The sequence below is a fragment of the Pelobates fuscus genome, chromosome 2 (genome assembly GCF_036172605.1).
Source record: "Pelobates fuscus isolate aPelFus1 chromosome 2, aPelFus1.pri, whole genome shotgun sequence".
In the NCBI taxonomy this organism is placed as follows: domain Eukaryota; kingdom Metazoa; phylum Chordata; class Amphibia; order Anura; family Pelobatidae; genus Pelobates; species Pelobates fuscus.
Window position 1 is genome coordinate 218,755,391 of NC_086318.1, and position 15,000 is coordinate 218,770,390.

General features: G+C 39.6%; 1 protein-coding gene across 1 annotated transcript in view; it reads right to left on the reverse strand.

The window, feature by feature from the left end:
• The window catches only part of AHCTF1 (AT-hook containing transcription factor 1), a 132,432-nt gene that overhangs the window by 81,008 nt on the left and 36,424 nt on the right, over positions 1-15,000 (reverse strand). The window contains exons 6-9 of the mRNA XM_063443190.1: positions 11,315-11,428; positions 4,068-4,149; positions 3,837-3,981; positions 788-920 (exon numbers count right to left, since the gene is read on the reverse strand). Coding sequence (XP_063299260.1) covers positions 788-920; positions 3,837-3,981; positions 4,068-4,149; positions 11,315-11,428 — 474 coding nt within the window. The remainder of the gene's footprint in view (positions 1-787; positions 921-3,836; positions 3,982-4,067; positions 4,150-11,314; positions 11,429-15,000) is intronic.

Below are 15,000 nucleotides of genomic sequence, written 5' to 3' on the forward strand. Positions count from 1 at the left end.
CTCACAATGTTAATATGTTTTTTTTTTATAAGGGTCTCATGCTGCCTTGGCGCAGCTTACGGCTGTGAAGACACCTAAAAGCATCATTGCTCCTCTTATGGTTCATCTCTTTTTTGCTTGTAAATTCAGAATTGAGTTGTCATCTTTGTTCTCTTTTCTTCTGTCAGAAACATTTTCATTTGTATTGTATCCAAGTTGAACCACAGAAGCTGAATTGAACTAGTGGGAGCCAATTCAGATTTCCTTTTTTTTTTTAATGACCCATCCATGTCTAGTTAGAAAGTTTGTCGCAGTTCTTATATCCATTAAGAGCTGTTCACTTAAAGTAGCTATAAGAAGCCAATCGTCCAAGTAGGATACTATACTGAGACCAACTTTTCTTAGTTGCAGTGTAATAACCACCAGTATTTTTGTAAAGACCCTTGGGGCTGAGGAGAGGTCAAATGCAAGAGCCCTGAACTGAAAATGGGAAAGATGCTTTCACTCTTATTGAAAACCTCAAAATTTTCTGCTTTCTTCTGCGATCTTATTTGCCAAAGGCAGTCAGAGTTCAGGTCTTGGTGGTATCGGACTAAGTTATACCAAAGGAAGGAGAATTATAGGGAGTCTGCAAACTGTTTTAGATTTTTAGGTGTCTGCCAGCCTTTTCTGGTCCAGATTAGAGGATATCCCGGATGTAGTGCACTACCTCTAATCTGGAGGGGGAAGAAAAACAAAACAAACAAAAAAACCAAAACAAATAAAAAAAACACCCGTGTTAAAGGAGCTTATGCATTTCTTTTCCTACCTTAAAGAGTCAGGCATCTGAGCTTGATACCATCGATTTATGTCAAACACTCCTAAATAAATGTTAGGTCTGTTTTGTCCATAACCGTGCACTTGCCAGCCGAAGATGGATATGCTTGTCTCAGGTGATGTGACTGGAAAAAACATGAAAATAAATAAATGGAATATAAAATGTTGTTTAATTTCTAAGCCAACCCCATTCCCTAAAAACCCAACAATCTGACTTTCTACATGAAACCATAATTCTTAGTTAGGAATTCTCTTCTTCTAGCATACAGCAAGACAGCCACTAACTAAAAAAGCCAGATATAACTCTAAATGGTTTCTGATGTGTAAGGATAGCGGACACCAGAGTGAGGTACTTTTTGTCAAAAGCTAGGTCCTTAGGAGATACTACATCTTTACGGTATTGTCTACAAAAAACGTTAAGGATACTGGGCCAGTTGCACAACAGCATATTTGGTCAGATATAAGTCTGAAAAATTTGATATAGATAACATTTTAAACATACAACCACCAAAAAGAACTGGGGCAATTAAAGACTTATTCTAAACATAACCACTACCGCCTGCTGTAGTAGTTAAAGGGACACTGCAGGCACTTAATTTAATTGAAGTTGTCCTAGTTCATGTAGTCCTGCCCCATCCAGTCTTACCCCTGAAAACCATTTAGTTCACTATAGGGATTGGAAGCATAACTGCGAGTCATACCTCCAAGCCTTCTGGGTATAAGAGCCGGGAATTGTACATCGAAATCTCATACCATAACATACTGTGAAGTAATGAGCACATTTGCAGTGCAGTCACGGTCGACCATAGAAAATCGTTCTATTTAATGGTACTTTATGGCAGAAACTTAGGCACGTTACGGCAAGCATTCACCCAAGGTGATATGCAAAATAATGAAACCATTTCCTTGCCTGGCATTGGTCCACAATGGGTGTTGTCACAACGTACTTGACAGGTGTCTTAAAAAACGGAAAGCTCACATCTCATATTTGGTACACCAAATTTATTTTTGTGCTTGTGTCAGGCAAATAGCCTAAATGGTTCACAATATCAAACGTCTGTATATTCATATTTCAAATATTTTGAAAATGATCTATTTCTCAAAAATAATATTTTTCCCAATGTTTGTTAAATCTACCTGACCAATGTCAAAGGTTTAAAGCAGTATTGTCACCGCCTGTGTACTATGCAGAATCTACAAAGGCACCCGACAGGGACATTGCCGCTGGGGTCATATAAGTTATAAGATCATTACTTACTTAGAACTATTGCCCCAAAAATAAGTCTAAATTCAAAATAATAGGGGTTTAAAATTAAATGGCTTTGGATATCAATGTGCTACTGGGTAGTGAACACTATATACATTACAAATAAGTCATGACTGGTAGAGAATATTAAAGACGTACCAGCATGCTTAATTTAAGTAGAGTGTTTTGTTTTTTTACCTTTGGCATTTCCCGATGGCTGGGTAGTAAGATTGTGAATGTGTTAATGTTTGGTGGTATTCTGGTTTTAAACTTGTGCTAAAAAAAAGCGGTGTGCCCAAGCCGACCCTGGAAGCTTAATGTCTCTGAGTAGAAACCAAACCTCCCTGTGATATCACCCACAGGGACATTGTCGATACATAATTCTCACCTTTGTCTGCTATTTAGTGTCTGAATATAGCCAAAAAACAATGCTACGGTCTGGTATGGATTTTAGTGAGAAAACTTATGCTAGCATGGACTCACAAGTGTCAAAGTAAATGGATGATTCAATTGTTAAAAGGAGAGTCTTCAGTGTCACCATTTTGCTTAAAGCTGCCATTTTTTAAGGGTATACTTTGGAATTTTGCAGACACACAGAACTTCTATTTTTATTTTTTTTTGCTTACCTCTATCGGTCACATGTGTTTATATCAAGTTTTTCTGCCCTTGTGTGAATCCGCAGAAAAGTTAGTTAAGGATGCTTTCTGTACAGAACATCCTTGCTATACCAAACATCCAGATAGATTTTTGCTTATGCTAGATTATAATTAATCATGTAGGTTTCATTGTTTAGAAATCATTGTTATCCATACTTGTAATATTCCAACCAACTAAATAGTGGGTGGGACCACCTTAACTCAGGTTTGTCTGTTCTCTGCAGATAATCACAGCATATCGATCATTAAACTCTCTAAGAACTTACAGTGGTGTAGTCTGACTTTATATGCAGCCCAGCAATCACTAACAGAAGCTAGCTGGGATTTGGGTGGCTGTGTATTGAGCCATGAAAGTCAAATAGTGGTGGTGAAGCATGGGAACTTACGCGAGACACTACTCTGGGAAGTTGGAAGTAGAAGCATTGCAGGAAGATCGCAGCCTATGAGCTCTTATTTGTCTTGTTTTGTTTACAGGAGGAAATACATCAATGTGATTAGGTATAAAGGATGTATTCAAATGTTAAATGGTATTAAAAGGCAGGTTAGCTATGACAGACAATTTTAAGTATAGGTTTCTCTGTTTAGGAGATTATAAAATGTGTGTGGTTTGTGCCCCTGAAACCCTCACATACCACTGCCTTAACCCATTATAATGTAAAGGATTGTGTAACTTTATTTAGAGGATTCTTTATTCTTTGTATGTATTTTCTATTCCTTACCAAAGTTAATAATGTATCGTCTTTATCCTGCTAATCATTTATGGTTTTATCCTATTCTTTGTCAGCTTTTTATAGTCTACATGGCTCAGCACCTAATAAGAGATTTTTCAATCTCTCAAGATATGCAAACTATTACTTTCCTTAAGTTAAATGGCGTCCTGGCTCTCTGGAATCATCTAGAGACAAGTAGGACCAGTGCTCCAACCAGTGTGTGTGTGTGTGAGGGAATGAAACCACTATTTCATAGGATTTATGATGTGACTGCTGCAGATTAGTTAACAAAAATGAGGATTAATAGGAAGCTGGACTTGAATTTGTGCTCTGCTTGCATTGACAAGATTATTTTCTTAAGGAATGTGTCAGTCTCCATTCAGTAATTAGCTGAAAAGATTTAATGAAAAGGAAAAGCTAAAAGCAAACCTTCATGGATGCCATCTTCTCTTGGAACACGGAACTTTTCAACAGTTTGACAGCTAAGCAACTTGATTCTGGCAGTCTGTCCTCTGAGAGACGTGGAGTTCCCTGAAAGATCCAGGCTGTATCTCTCCTCACAATATTCTAAGTTCTACAAAAATAAGAATAGCATAAAACTAAATGTTTGTTTAGTGCAATGCCACTTTATTGGTACATAGAACTTAAAATCGTAATTACCTCATAGAGAATTTGTCCCGACGCAGAGCATTTTCTGTCACCAAAAGCCATCTGCAGCAAATGCAAGCTGACATCACCACCACTACAAGCACAATTTTTGTTTTAGTTATAGAATACTTCACCTCTAGAAAACAGTTGTATACATAATTTGCACATAATTGCAGTTGACATCTATGGAAAGATTAAAAACCAGTTTGAATTACTGTGCATTTCATTTTTCTGAGGTTCAGAGACAGTAGTCACATTTGGGTTTTGCCTCAACATCTCTCGGTGGATAAGCAGGACTTTGAACCCTAAACTTTTAATTACAAATCAATAAAAGAAATAAAGATGGTACAAATTACCAACGCAATCCCCAGAAGCAGCAGGCAGAGACTGGGGTCTTGAGGGTTGTGTAGGACATTGTGCCAAATATGGAGAGACAGAAGTGCAGAGACAAAACCAAAATTATTGCTGTAACATGTAGGAAACCTTTGATCTGTATAAGAAAGTCTGATGAAAATCAGTTTGGATAAATGCAAAGCTATCAAGTTGGATGAACTTAAGTGAGTCACCAGGGCAAGCATAACACACCTCTGCAGCACTTATTTATCCAGGTATAAGACACCCTTATATGCTCATTATTCGATCATGTAGACTTTGGCATTTGTTCAGAAAAAGCTGCATGAGCCGAGAGCAGGTCAAACCTCACCAATTTTATAGCCCTTTAAATTCCTCATCCACCAATATGGGACCAATTGGTCAGAATTACATCAAAGATGGTTTATAAGCATTTTATCTGCTAATATTCCAAACGTATTCACACATTTAGGAAACTAGACCTGATATGTAATAAGAGATGCCACAGGCTGTATAAAGAACAAAATAAGTAAATTAAAAGTGGAACATGTTTGGGATAAAAAAAAAAAAAATATAAAGAATTAGGCATGGTCGGTGTAATGCCCCCTCTTAGTCTGACACATGAGCAGCAAACGTGGGTTAATGTAGCAACAGAAATGATAGGAAAGTTACCCACCAGGTCCCTCCCATTGTTCTGTGCTGTAGGACAGCTTAAATTAATGCATAGGACCCATTTGGGAAATCTAGAACATACTCCTTGGACACCACGGTGGAATGACCCCAGCTTTAATTCCCAATAATATATATATATATATATATATATATATACACATATATATATATATATATATATATATATATATATATATATATATATATATATACACATATATATATATATATATATATATATATATATATATATATATATATATATATATATATATATATATATATATATATATATATATATATATATATATATATTTATATATATTTATATATTTATATTTTTTTTTTTTGACAATTTTTATTGTACAGTACATGCAAGCACAATGTTATACAGTACGCAAGTAGTTTCAGTGGAGCATTTGAAATTTACAGGTAGGGTGGTACATGTTCATACATATCCTGTGTTAACTTTTTCTACAAGTCGTTTCCCTGTTTCCTAGTCGGTTTCTCACTTCTGTGATAACTCAGTGGTTGTCGAGAACATATTGCAATACCCAGTTTCCCTACTTTGCTCGTACTGTGCACCCTGACTCAGGGGTGTCATGATCTAGCCTTGGGGTCATACACTGTACTTTATTGTTAAGGGGGGGGGGAGGGGGGTAACTTAGTTATAAAGAGGTAGCCATTGGTTTACAACCCTGTGTTGTGGCCTTGGTTATTATCAGTCGTGGAATGGTCTAGGTATTCAGTCCACCTATTGTAGGCTTGGTGTAAGTGTTTTTTCATTCCGAATTGGTGTGCGTATGTCATTTCGTATGTCCAATTAAGTTTCACTTGGTTCATCAGAGAGTTTCGGTTTGGGGGTGTTGTGTTCTTCCATAGTCTTGCTATACACATCGCTGCTGAGATTAAGATGTGGTATGAGATTGCCCACTCATCTTTAGTCATTGTGTCAGGTGGTATAAATAGGATACATAGCTCCAGTGTAAGTGATATTTGTGTTTGGATTGCGTCAGTCAGAATAGTCTGGATCTCTTTCCAGAATGGTTGTAAGGTGTGGCATGACCACCATATGTGTGACATGTTGCCCTTTGCTTGTCCACATCTCCAACACTTGTTGGAGGAGTTTGGCCATATCCGATTGATCCTAGTAGGTACCAGGTACCATCTGTATAACAGTTTGCGTTGCAGCTCAAGATGGTTGGCACAGGAGGTAACGCCTTTGTGTGAAGAGTAAGCTTTGGCCCAGTGTTCATGAGATATGGTTTTCCCTATTTCCTCGTGCCATGCTTGTATGTGTGTGTGTCATTTAACCAGTTCGGTTCTTGGAGGAGGGTTTTATAATTCATGGAGATCAATTTTTTAAGGGGCTTTGTAGCAATGCATGTCTTTTCAAATTCTGACATATGCTGTGTCACTGTGGCGCCTACCTTGTTGGGTTTATTGTTGGTCAGGTATGATTTCATTTGCAGGTACGCAAAGATTAGATTGTTGGGGAGGTTGAATTCTTGCTGTAATTCCGGGAAGGGTCGAAATCCCTTTTCATTGTACAGCTGATTGATTATTTCAACGCCCCCCCCTGTGTCAAAGGGTGTGTGTTAAGCGTTGGTATTGCCGACCCTAGGGCAGTTAGCGGGGTTGCTAGCGGTATCGGGTGGTAGTGTACCATCTTGTGTTTGGTCACGTCCCATTGTTGTAGGATGTGTTGGGTCGTTGGTAGAAGGTGTGTGGTATCTTTCCTGTGGTGTTTAGGGGTCCAGAATATGGAGTATAATATTGGATGTTGGGCCCAATAGTTTTCTATCTTTAGCCATTGGGGTGATGAGGGCTGTTGGCGTAAGTGCGGTATCACTGTTAATGCCGCTGCCTTGTAATATGTTGCCAAGTCCGGGGGGCCTAATCCTCCATGGATTAGTGGTTTTTGTAGTACTTTAGTTGCTACTCTAGGTTTCTTATGTTGCCAAGTGAAGCTTAGTAGTAGTTTTGTGAGACTTTTGATATAGTTCCCTGGTAGCGGTATTTGTAGTATTCTGTACAAGTATTGCAATTTTGGCAAAAGGGACATTTTTATTGCCGCTATGCGTCCCACCCACGATAGATACTTCCCCCTCCCAAGAGTCTAAAGTGGTTTTAATGGTTGGTAATTTAGTTGGAACATGGAAGTGGGGTTTTTGGACATTTTAAACTCCCAGAAACGTAAGGTAGTCGTTTCTCCAGTCCAATGGGAATGATCTTTTGAGGATGTCTAGTTGGGTGTTATTTATATTGATGCTTAGGGCTTGCGTTTTGGTAACATTAAGTTTGTAGTATGAGAGCCGCCCATACTCTGTAATGAGGTGCATAAGGTTGAGTAGGGAAATGAGTGGTTGTGTAAGGGTTAGGAATAGGCCATCCGCGAAGATACTTAGTTTATATTCCTGCTGGTTGAGTGGTATCCCGTGGATTGCTGATTCTGCTCTGATTTTGGCTGATAGTGGTTCCAATGCCAGAATGTATAGCAGTGGGGATAGGGGGCAGCCCTGGCGAGAACCATTGCTAATTGTGAATTCGTTAGAACGAAATCCTGCGTTTAGGACTCACGCAGTCGGGTTGCTATAGAGGGCCGCTACAGTGTTTGTGAATTGGCAGGGAAAGTCGAATTTTGACAAGACCGCTTGGAGAAAATTCCAGTTGAGTCTATCGAAAGCTTTCTCTGCATCTAGCGAGACTAGGAGGCTGCTAAGGCCTTTCCTCCCTTATGCTGTGGATCAGATCTAGTACCTTGCGCGTATTATCTGCTCCCTGTCTACCTGCCAAAAATCCTACTTGGTCGACGTGGATTAGTGTTGGGAGTATCGATCCTAGGCGTCGGGCGTATATTTTCGCATATAATTTAGCATCGGTGTTAAGAAGGGAAATTGGTCTGAAGTTTGGACAGTGGGTCGGTGGTTTGCCCGGTTTAGGGAGTGTGATGATGTGCGCCAAAAAGGAGGTCTGCTGGGAGCGCCTTTTCCTGGGTGGCTAAAAAAAATGAGGCTAGGGAGGGAGCTAGTTGATTTGCTAATTTTTTGTAGTACGCATTCGTAAATCCGTCTGGGCCTGGTGCTTTGTTTTTTGGCAGGGTGCGTATGGCTTCAACCACTTCTTTTGCCGTGACTTGGCTAAGTAGTTGGGCCGATTGGTCTTGGTTTAGTGTCTGTAGATGTATGTCACGTAGAATGACCACTATGTCTTTGTCAGTGGGGGTGGGTATTCGATTGGATTGTGCCCAATTGTATAGTTTGTCATAGTAAGTCATAGTAAGTAGCGAATGTGCTACGAATGTCAATGGGGGAAATTACTTTTTTGTTGTCGTGTGTAAAAATATGTGAAATTTTTGCATTAGCTTCTTTTCTTTTCAGTCCAGCTGCTAATGTTTTGCTGGCTTTGTTGCCCTGTGCGTAGTGTGTGGAGTTAAGTTTGCGGAGATTATATCCTACTCTCTCTAAAGTGTGAAGTTTGATTTTGTCCGCGATGTCCCCAATTGCCTTCTGTGTTGTCGCTGTTGGGAGTGTTTTATTCGCCATCGTGAGGTCTGCCAGTTGTTTGTGCCATGTCAGCCATTGGGTTCTATTGGAATGTTTTAGTTGTGCTGCTCTCCTTAGGAGTAGTCCCCTAATGATTGCTTTGTGTGTTTGCCATATAGTACTTGCTGATGTGTCCCCTGTATTATTCAGCACGAAGAATTCCGAGATGGCTTCTTCAATTTGCTTAGTAAAAGAGTCGTCCGTCAACAATGTTTTGTTTAGTCTCCACAGGCTCTTGTGTTTATAGTCGTAGTCTTTTAGGGTCAGTCAGTGGGGCATGGTTGGACCACGAGATCTGGCTATCTAGTAGTCTGAGATATGTTGTGCATGCCTTTTGGTGTCTGGTCTGTGACGCTTTGGTTGCGTGAGAGGTTGTGTCGCTTTGGGGGTCTAAAATTTGGTTGAAGTCCCCACAGAGGACAAGAATGCCTTCCTGAATCGGTTGTAGTAAAGTCAGTATATTATGAAGGAAATTCCTCTGGTTCGTGTTTGGTGCATATACGTTGACCAGAGTATATTTAGTGTTGTTAATTGTGCATAGGACTATAAGGTATCTTCCCTCTTTGTCTGTCCTTGTTTCGTGGTGTTGGAAGGAGACTGTGTTGCTGATCAGAATCGATGTACCTCCAGTTTTCTTCCCCGACGTGGCGTGGTATTGGTGTGGGTATAGGGCTTGTTTTATCATGGGTGGGGACTTAAAGTGTGTCTCTTGCAGACATATGACATCAGGTTGGTCCCTCTTAAGATCTCTGAAGAGGCAGTGCCCCTTGTAGGGGTGTTCAACCCTCTTACATTATAGCTCTGTATTTTCATATACTAGTGTAACGGTGGAAGCTTTGCAGGCGGCTGTGGTTGTTTGTGAGAATTGTTGTGGCTTCATTGTAGGTTGTGAGGTAACTCTCTGTTGGTTATGTGGAGGCATATCGCAGAGTTGGGAGCTATTTTGTGTGGCGGTGGACGTAATATGTTTATCGGCAAATCGTATGGTTGACTTCCTCCACAAATTGCTCACGCTATTGCATAGTGTAGGAATTTCAGGCTCTCTTTCGGGTGGGTTTGAGGGGGATGGAGGGGGGGGGGGTCTAAAGGTGAGTCGCACTAAGAGTGTGCGAGCAACAATTGTAATAGAACTATAACCCATTTGTGGGTTGGGGGACCGAACATCGGTACCATTAGGAGCGCGGTTGAAGAGTGTGATTCAAATCAACTATTGGCCGTATTTAGTCGCTATGACCAAACATAACTATGTACATTGCCCTCATGTTTTACTGTGAAGCTGTTTGTGGTGACTCATGCTAGAGTCAACGATCCTTCTATGGCTCACGGAACTAACTGTGTGCATATAACAACATGCCTAACCGTCTAATACATTATTGTACTTAGCTTCAGTGATAATACAATATACATTTAGGTTGTACATGGGAACAGGTACATATTTGAACATACATGTATCTTTTTTTTTATATATATATTATCCCATTGTCAGAAAACAACAATATGAAACATCAGACCTGTTCTGTGCTGATGTGTTCTAGTACGCTGGCTTACCCCCCACCCCCCCCCCCCCCCCCCCGGAGTGGTGATGGTATTGATGACTCCATTTTTTTTAATGAGGAGGCGAACTGGATGTCCCCAGCGGTACAGCATGTCGTGGAGACGGAGTGCATCTGTGATTAATTTAAACTCTCTTCTCTTCTGCAGGGTTCTTGCTGAGAGGTCGGCATATAATTGAATGGAGTTATATGGAGCAGGGAGATCCTTCTGCCGCCTGGACGCCTGCATTAGCGTTTCCTTTGCATGGAAGTAGTGAAGGCAGGCAAGTATGTCCCTGGGGGCTTCTTCTGGGAGGAATTTAGGTTTAGCAACCCTATTGGTCCTGTCAATGAGGAGGACGTGCGCTGGGAGATCCGGAGCTAGAATTTTAAAAAAAGTCTGTGAGGTGTGCCACTATGTCCGTTTACTTAACTGCTTCAGGTATACCTCTAAAACGTATGTTTTGTCTCCTCGACCTGTCTTCCAGGTCCATAAGTTTGTTTTGGCATGCTGACAGTTCTTGTTCCAAGTTCTGGACATGATCTGCCATATCATTGTGTGCTTCCGCGTATTCTCCCATGCGGTTTTCCATATGTGCAGTCCGGTCACCTAATTCTTGGACATCTCTTCTTAAGTCCGAAATAGATTTGTTAAAATTGTGCAGCAGTTTCTCTGACATTTCGTCAAGGCATGCTTGAAGTATATCTTGTGTGACTGGGAGAGCTCTTTCCCCAGGGGATCCCTTTAGAGGGAGTGTGTTGTCGCCATCTTGGTCCGACGTGCTCTGGGCTTTAGACGGTTGATTTCAGGCCGTAAAGAATCCGTTTTTTTCGGGTTTGTCAGGATTCCTTTTCCCCTTTTGTTGGGCCATAGTGAGGGGTGATTGGGGTGAAGTTTGGTGGTCACCGTTGCTGATTCAGTCGCTTTCGGCCCAATTTAGGACGGAGCTTCTCTCACATGAGTCCTTCCTCGCCGAGCGTCAAGCCACGCCCCCCCAATATTATATTAATAATCAAGAGGAAGAAAACATTAAAAGTGGTAAAAAGCAGTTGCAAAAAAATAACTTTCATATTTGTTTATAATGCATTTCCACTCACATCCGATTTGCTTTATTTCGTTATCTAGACAATTATTTTAAAACAAAAAAATAAAGTTTACCTTTGGTTTGTTTGAGCAACCCACAGATAACAGCAGTGCCGAGGGTCATTCTCAGGTTCCTGAAAAGTAATTGAATTTATTGGAATTCGCCCTCCTTCAACCTGAACACGGTATCTAAAAATAACCAAAACGATAATAAGACAAAAAATAAGTGTTCATCAAATCTAAGAACGAAAATTAAACAGTCACCTTGGGATTATTGTGTAACTATATATCACTCTAGAAGTAGTGAGAGTCATGATATTTTTTTTAAGATAAATTTACAGACCAAAAAAAAAAAAACCCCCAACAATACAAACAGTTTTATACAACTTAAACTACTTTTTCACGAGCATTTTCATAAATATTTACTTTGTGTACTACCGCTCTCCTTCCCTAGGAGAAGCAGCTCCATCAAACATTAAAATGGAGAAGGCTCACACTCTACTGTATATGCATTTTCTTTGAAAGACGACCACCAATCCAATAACCCAAAGTAAAAAAAAACAAAAATGAAAAATATAAAAGGAGGGGAAATAGCACTGCTTCAAATACTCATGAAGAATTTTTTTTTTAAACAAAATTATAACAACGGAAATTCAGGCGGGGTTTTCTTGCTTATTTTCAGCAATACTCACATCTGAAAAATAGCCACCTACAACGGCTAGTGCGCAATGGCCGCATCTTTAAAGTCCAAGGTGTTACAGATGATCAGGTAGTTGCCTTAAACATTTGTTCCATAAAAGATGCAAGCTTTCATGACCAATGAAATAGCAAGTAGGCTGAGCTTTCATGTGAAAGTTCTATAAAGGCTAGAGTAATGAAGATCCCTAATCCACCTAGCTAGGGACTGCTCGACCCTAAGGTGCACCATGGAAAAGTACAAAACTTATGAGATGAACAAAAACTAGTCTTTCCTAAGTATTCTAGAAAAACTCGGCAGATGTTCAGAACATTACATTCTCAAGTTTTAAGTGAAAAGCTGGCACACATTTGTGAGAATTTAAAATGAATTCAAAATTGATTGATAGCTGAATTCAGGACCACATGGCAAAAAAATAGATTCAGCCTAGACATCTTTATTTTGTGAAAGACTGAATGACAGGGGTTGAAGCTTACCAAGACATTCAGCAGTCATCATGGCAACCAAAAGACAGCTTAAAAGCGTCTGTCACACTATATATTTGCATACATCCCTAATGTGACGTGGCTGCTTGTGTTGTGGAAGACCGAGAGAAGCTGATGGCAGAAAAATTATACAAAGCTCTTCCTCTGAGGCACCGCCACCATCATGATGAAGGATGTCATCAGAATCTTGTGCTTCATCTGTCTATTACTAGTAATGGTTGAGAGAATTGACCAAAAAAACCTTTAATAAAGAGAAGCTTCATAGAACTGGAATCCAAAGATTCAAAAGAAAGCAGCACATAAAACCTTCAGCATTAAACGTAGGTCCCAGGGAGGCATAATCTTGTAAGCTGAATGAAGGCATATAGTCTTGCAGAATCTCTTAATAAGCAATTCGGGTCAGACTTCAAGGTTAAAAACAGGAAGAAAAAATTTAGACTAAGAGCAGTAATCTGTATTCTTTTAGCGACAGAGCTTAACCAGCAGAAGATACTTCAGGATAACTGCCACTAATAGAGCTAGTTATTGATTTTAGGGACACATTTATCAAATTAAATATGCTAAAAATGATTTTGTTTCCAAAGAGTCAAGTTCAAATCTTCTGTAGTTACCTCCAAAATTCCTATTTTATTTATTGGTAGTAGTTTTGACTTAATTTGCATTTTTTTTTTTTTTTTTTTTAATGGTCACCCAAGCTTGTATTAATTGAGATAAAACTGTACTTTGCTGTTATAAGGATCAAATAGTTCTTACACATGTGAACAGCTTGAGAATCTACGTTGTAAAATAATTTAAGAAATAGCAGACCACTTTCAGCTCTTTGAAGTGGCCATTTTCTCATTTGCATTAACATTCCATATAATCAAAGATAAATCTGGATACCTTTCACTGTCTGGCCATGCTTCAAATTCTGGGGAATAAGATTGTAGACGATATAAGTGGGTCAAAACACTAGCTTGATACAAATTTATAATATTTGTGAATCCTAAACATCCTTTTTTCTTAGGCACAGATAAAATCTTACGGCTAATCCTAGGAAGCTTTGTTTTCCTCCTAACCTACTTCTTACACATGTGATGACAATGATAGCAAAGATACAGGAGAGGCAGTCCTAGAAAAGGAGACATCGTTCACTGACAAAGGATTTCTATTGATTTGGGGAGTCTAGCTCTTTCAAAGAATGGTTCCTTTCTGTTAAAATATTCCTGAAGAGGACATCTGATTTCTTGCACAACTTACTACAGCAATGGAAGTAGTTTAGATACCCAGCAATCCTGATGGAACAAAGCTTTGTGGATTTTTATGGGTTTTTTCCCCTTTAGGAAGAAAAGTCTTACGTTTTCCGAAACTTCTATTCCTCCATTGCCGGAAAATGCCTTGATCAGGTTGTATAATTCTGAAACTATCATTCCAGCTACCAGGAAGATGAAGATTCTGAGAGTCTCTGCCTCAGTCAGGCAGGCTTGCGTGAAAAAGAACTTGGTACTATAATGATCATATTTATTTTGCAGAAGGCACTTCTTTACAACTCGTTGGCTAATTAATGAAGCAAACTAAAGATTGTTCTAAGAAATCATGCAAAAAGTTTACCATCTGCCTTTTGTCATAATGCTATTCTGGTCAAATCTAGAAGGGAAACTCTCTCAATCCTGACAGAGGTCATTGGTATTGAGAACAAGTGCAGATCCTGCAATGAGTGAACAGGTGTGGTAAACCGATAACTGGAAATGTTTGAGAGGGATTTCAGTGTTTTTATCCTTGGCTCTTTCATGCTTACCAAGCTAAGAGTTGTGCCACTGCAAATTGCACTGTAGAGAGGCAGTGCCAATCTTTAAATTATTGATCTTGGAAAGAGAAGAGATCCACACCATTTCATATCACATGCAGCAGTTTAAAGCTAAAGCAAAGCCATGGCTACTATAATTTCTTTAAGTATCACTCCATCCCACACTTGACTGTTGCCTCCTCCAACACAGCTGCTGCCCAGAACAGCACAGTACTGCCTCAGGATAAAACGCAACAGCCTCGGGTGTGTTTTGTCAGCCAAAAGGAAAATAAATAAAATAAAGCAGAGCAGAGGACCATCTGCACACATATATTGCAAATGCCAGCCTGAGCCTGGACAAATTGTGTGGTGCTGCTCCTGAACCACAACCTTTACAATCTTCATTGGAATTACCCATCCTGTCGGTGAAAGGGACAGGCAAAGACTTGAGATCCTGCAGAGGGTAACTGATTATATAGGAAGGAAGGAAGGAAGGATGCATGCATGGAGGGTCAAACATTGACATTTTAAAGTTTGATGGAGCGGCTTTTCCAATCCTAGAGAAGGAACCTAAACACGAGCGCCAATGAATATATGTATAAGAAAAAAAGCTGCTGGCAAGGCATTTAATTAACACAAAAGCAAGGTTGAATACTGCAGTCAATGAAGTAAAAATGCCATTAGTCAACATCTAATCATTTTATGTAAAACATTTTGTGCACATACATAGGAACATAGACCCAACAAAACAGCAAGCTGTAAGTAACCAGAAGTCAAACAAGGAGATAAAGGTGAGGTAAAAACTATTGCACTT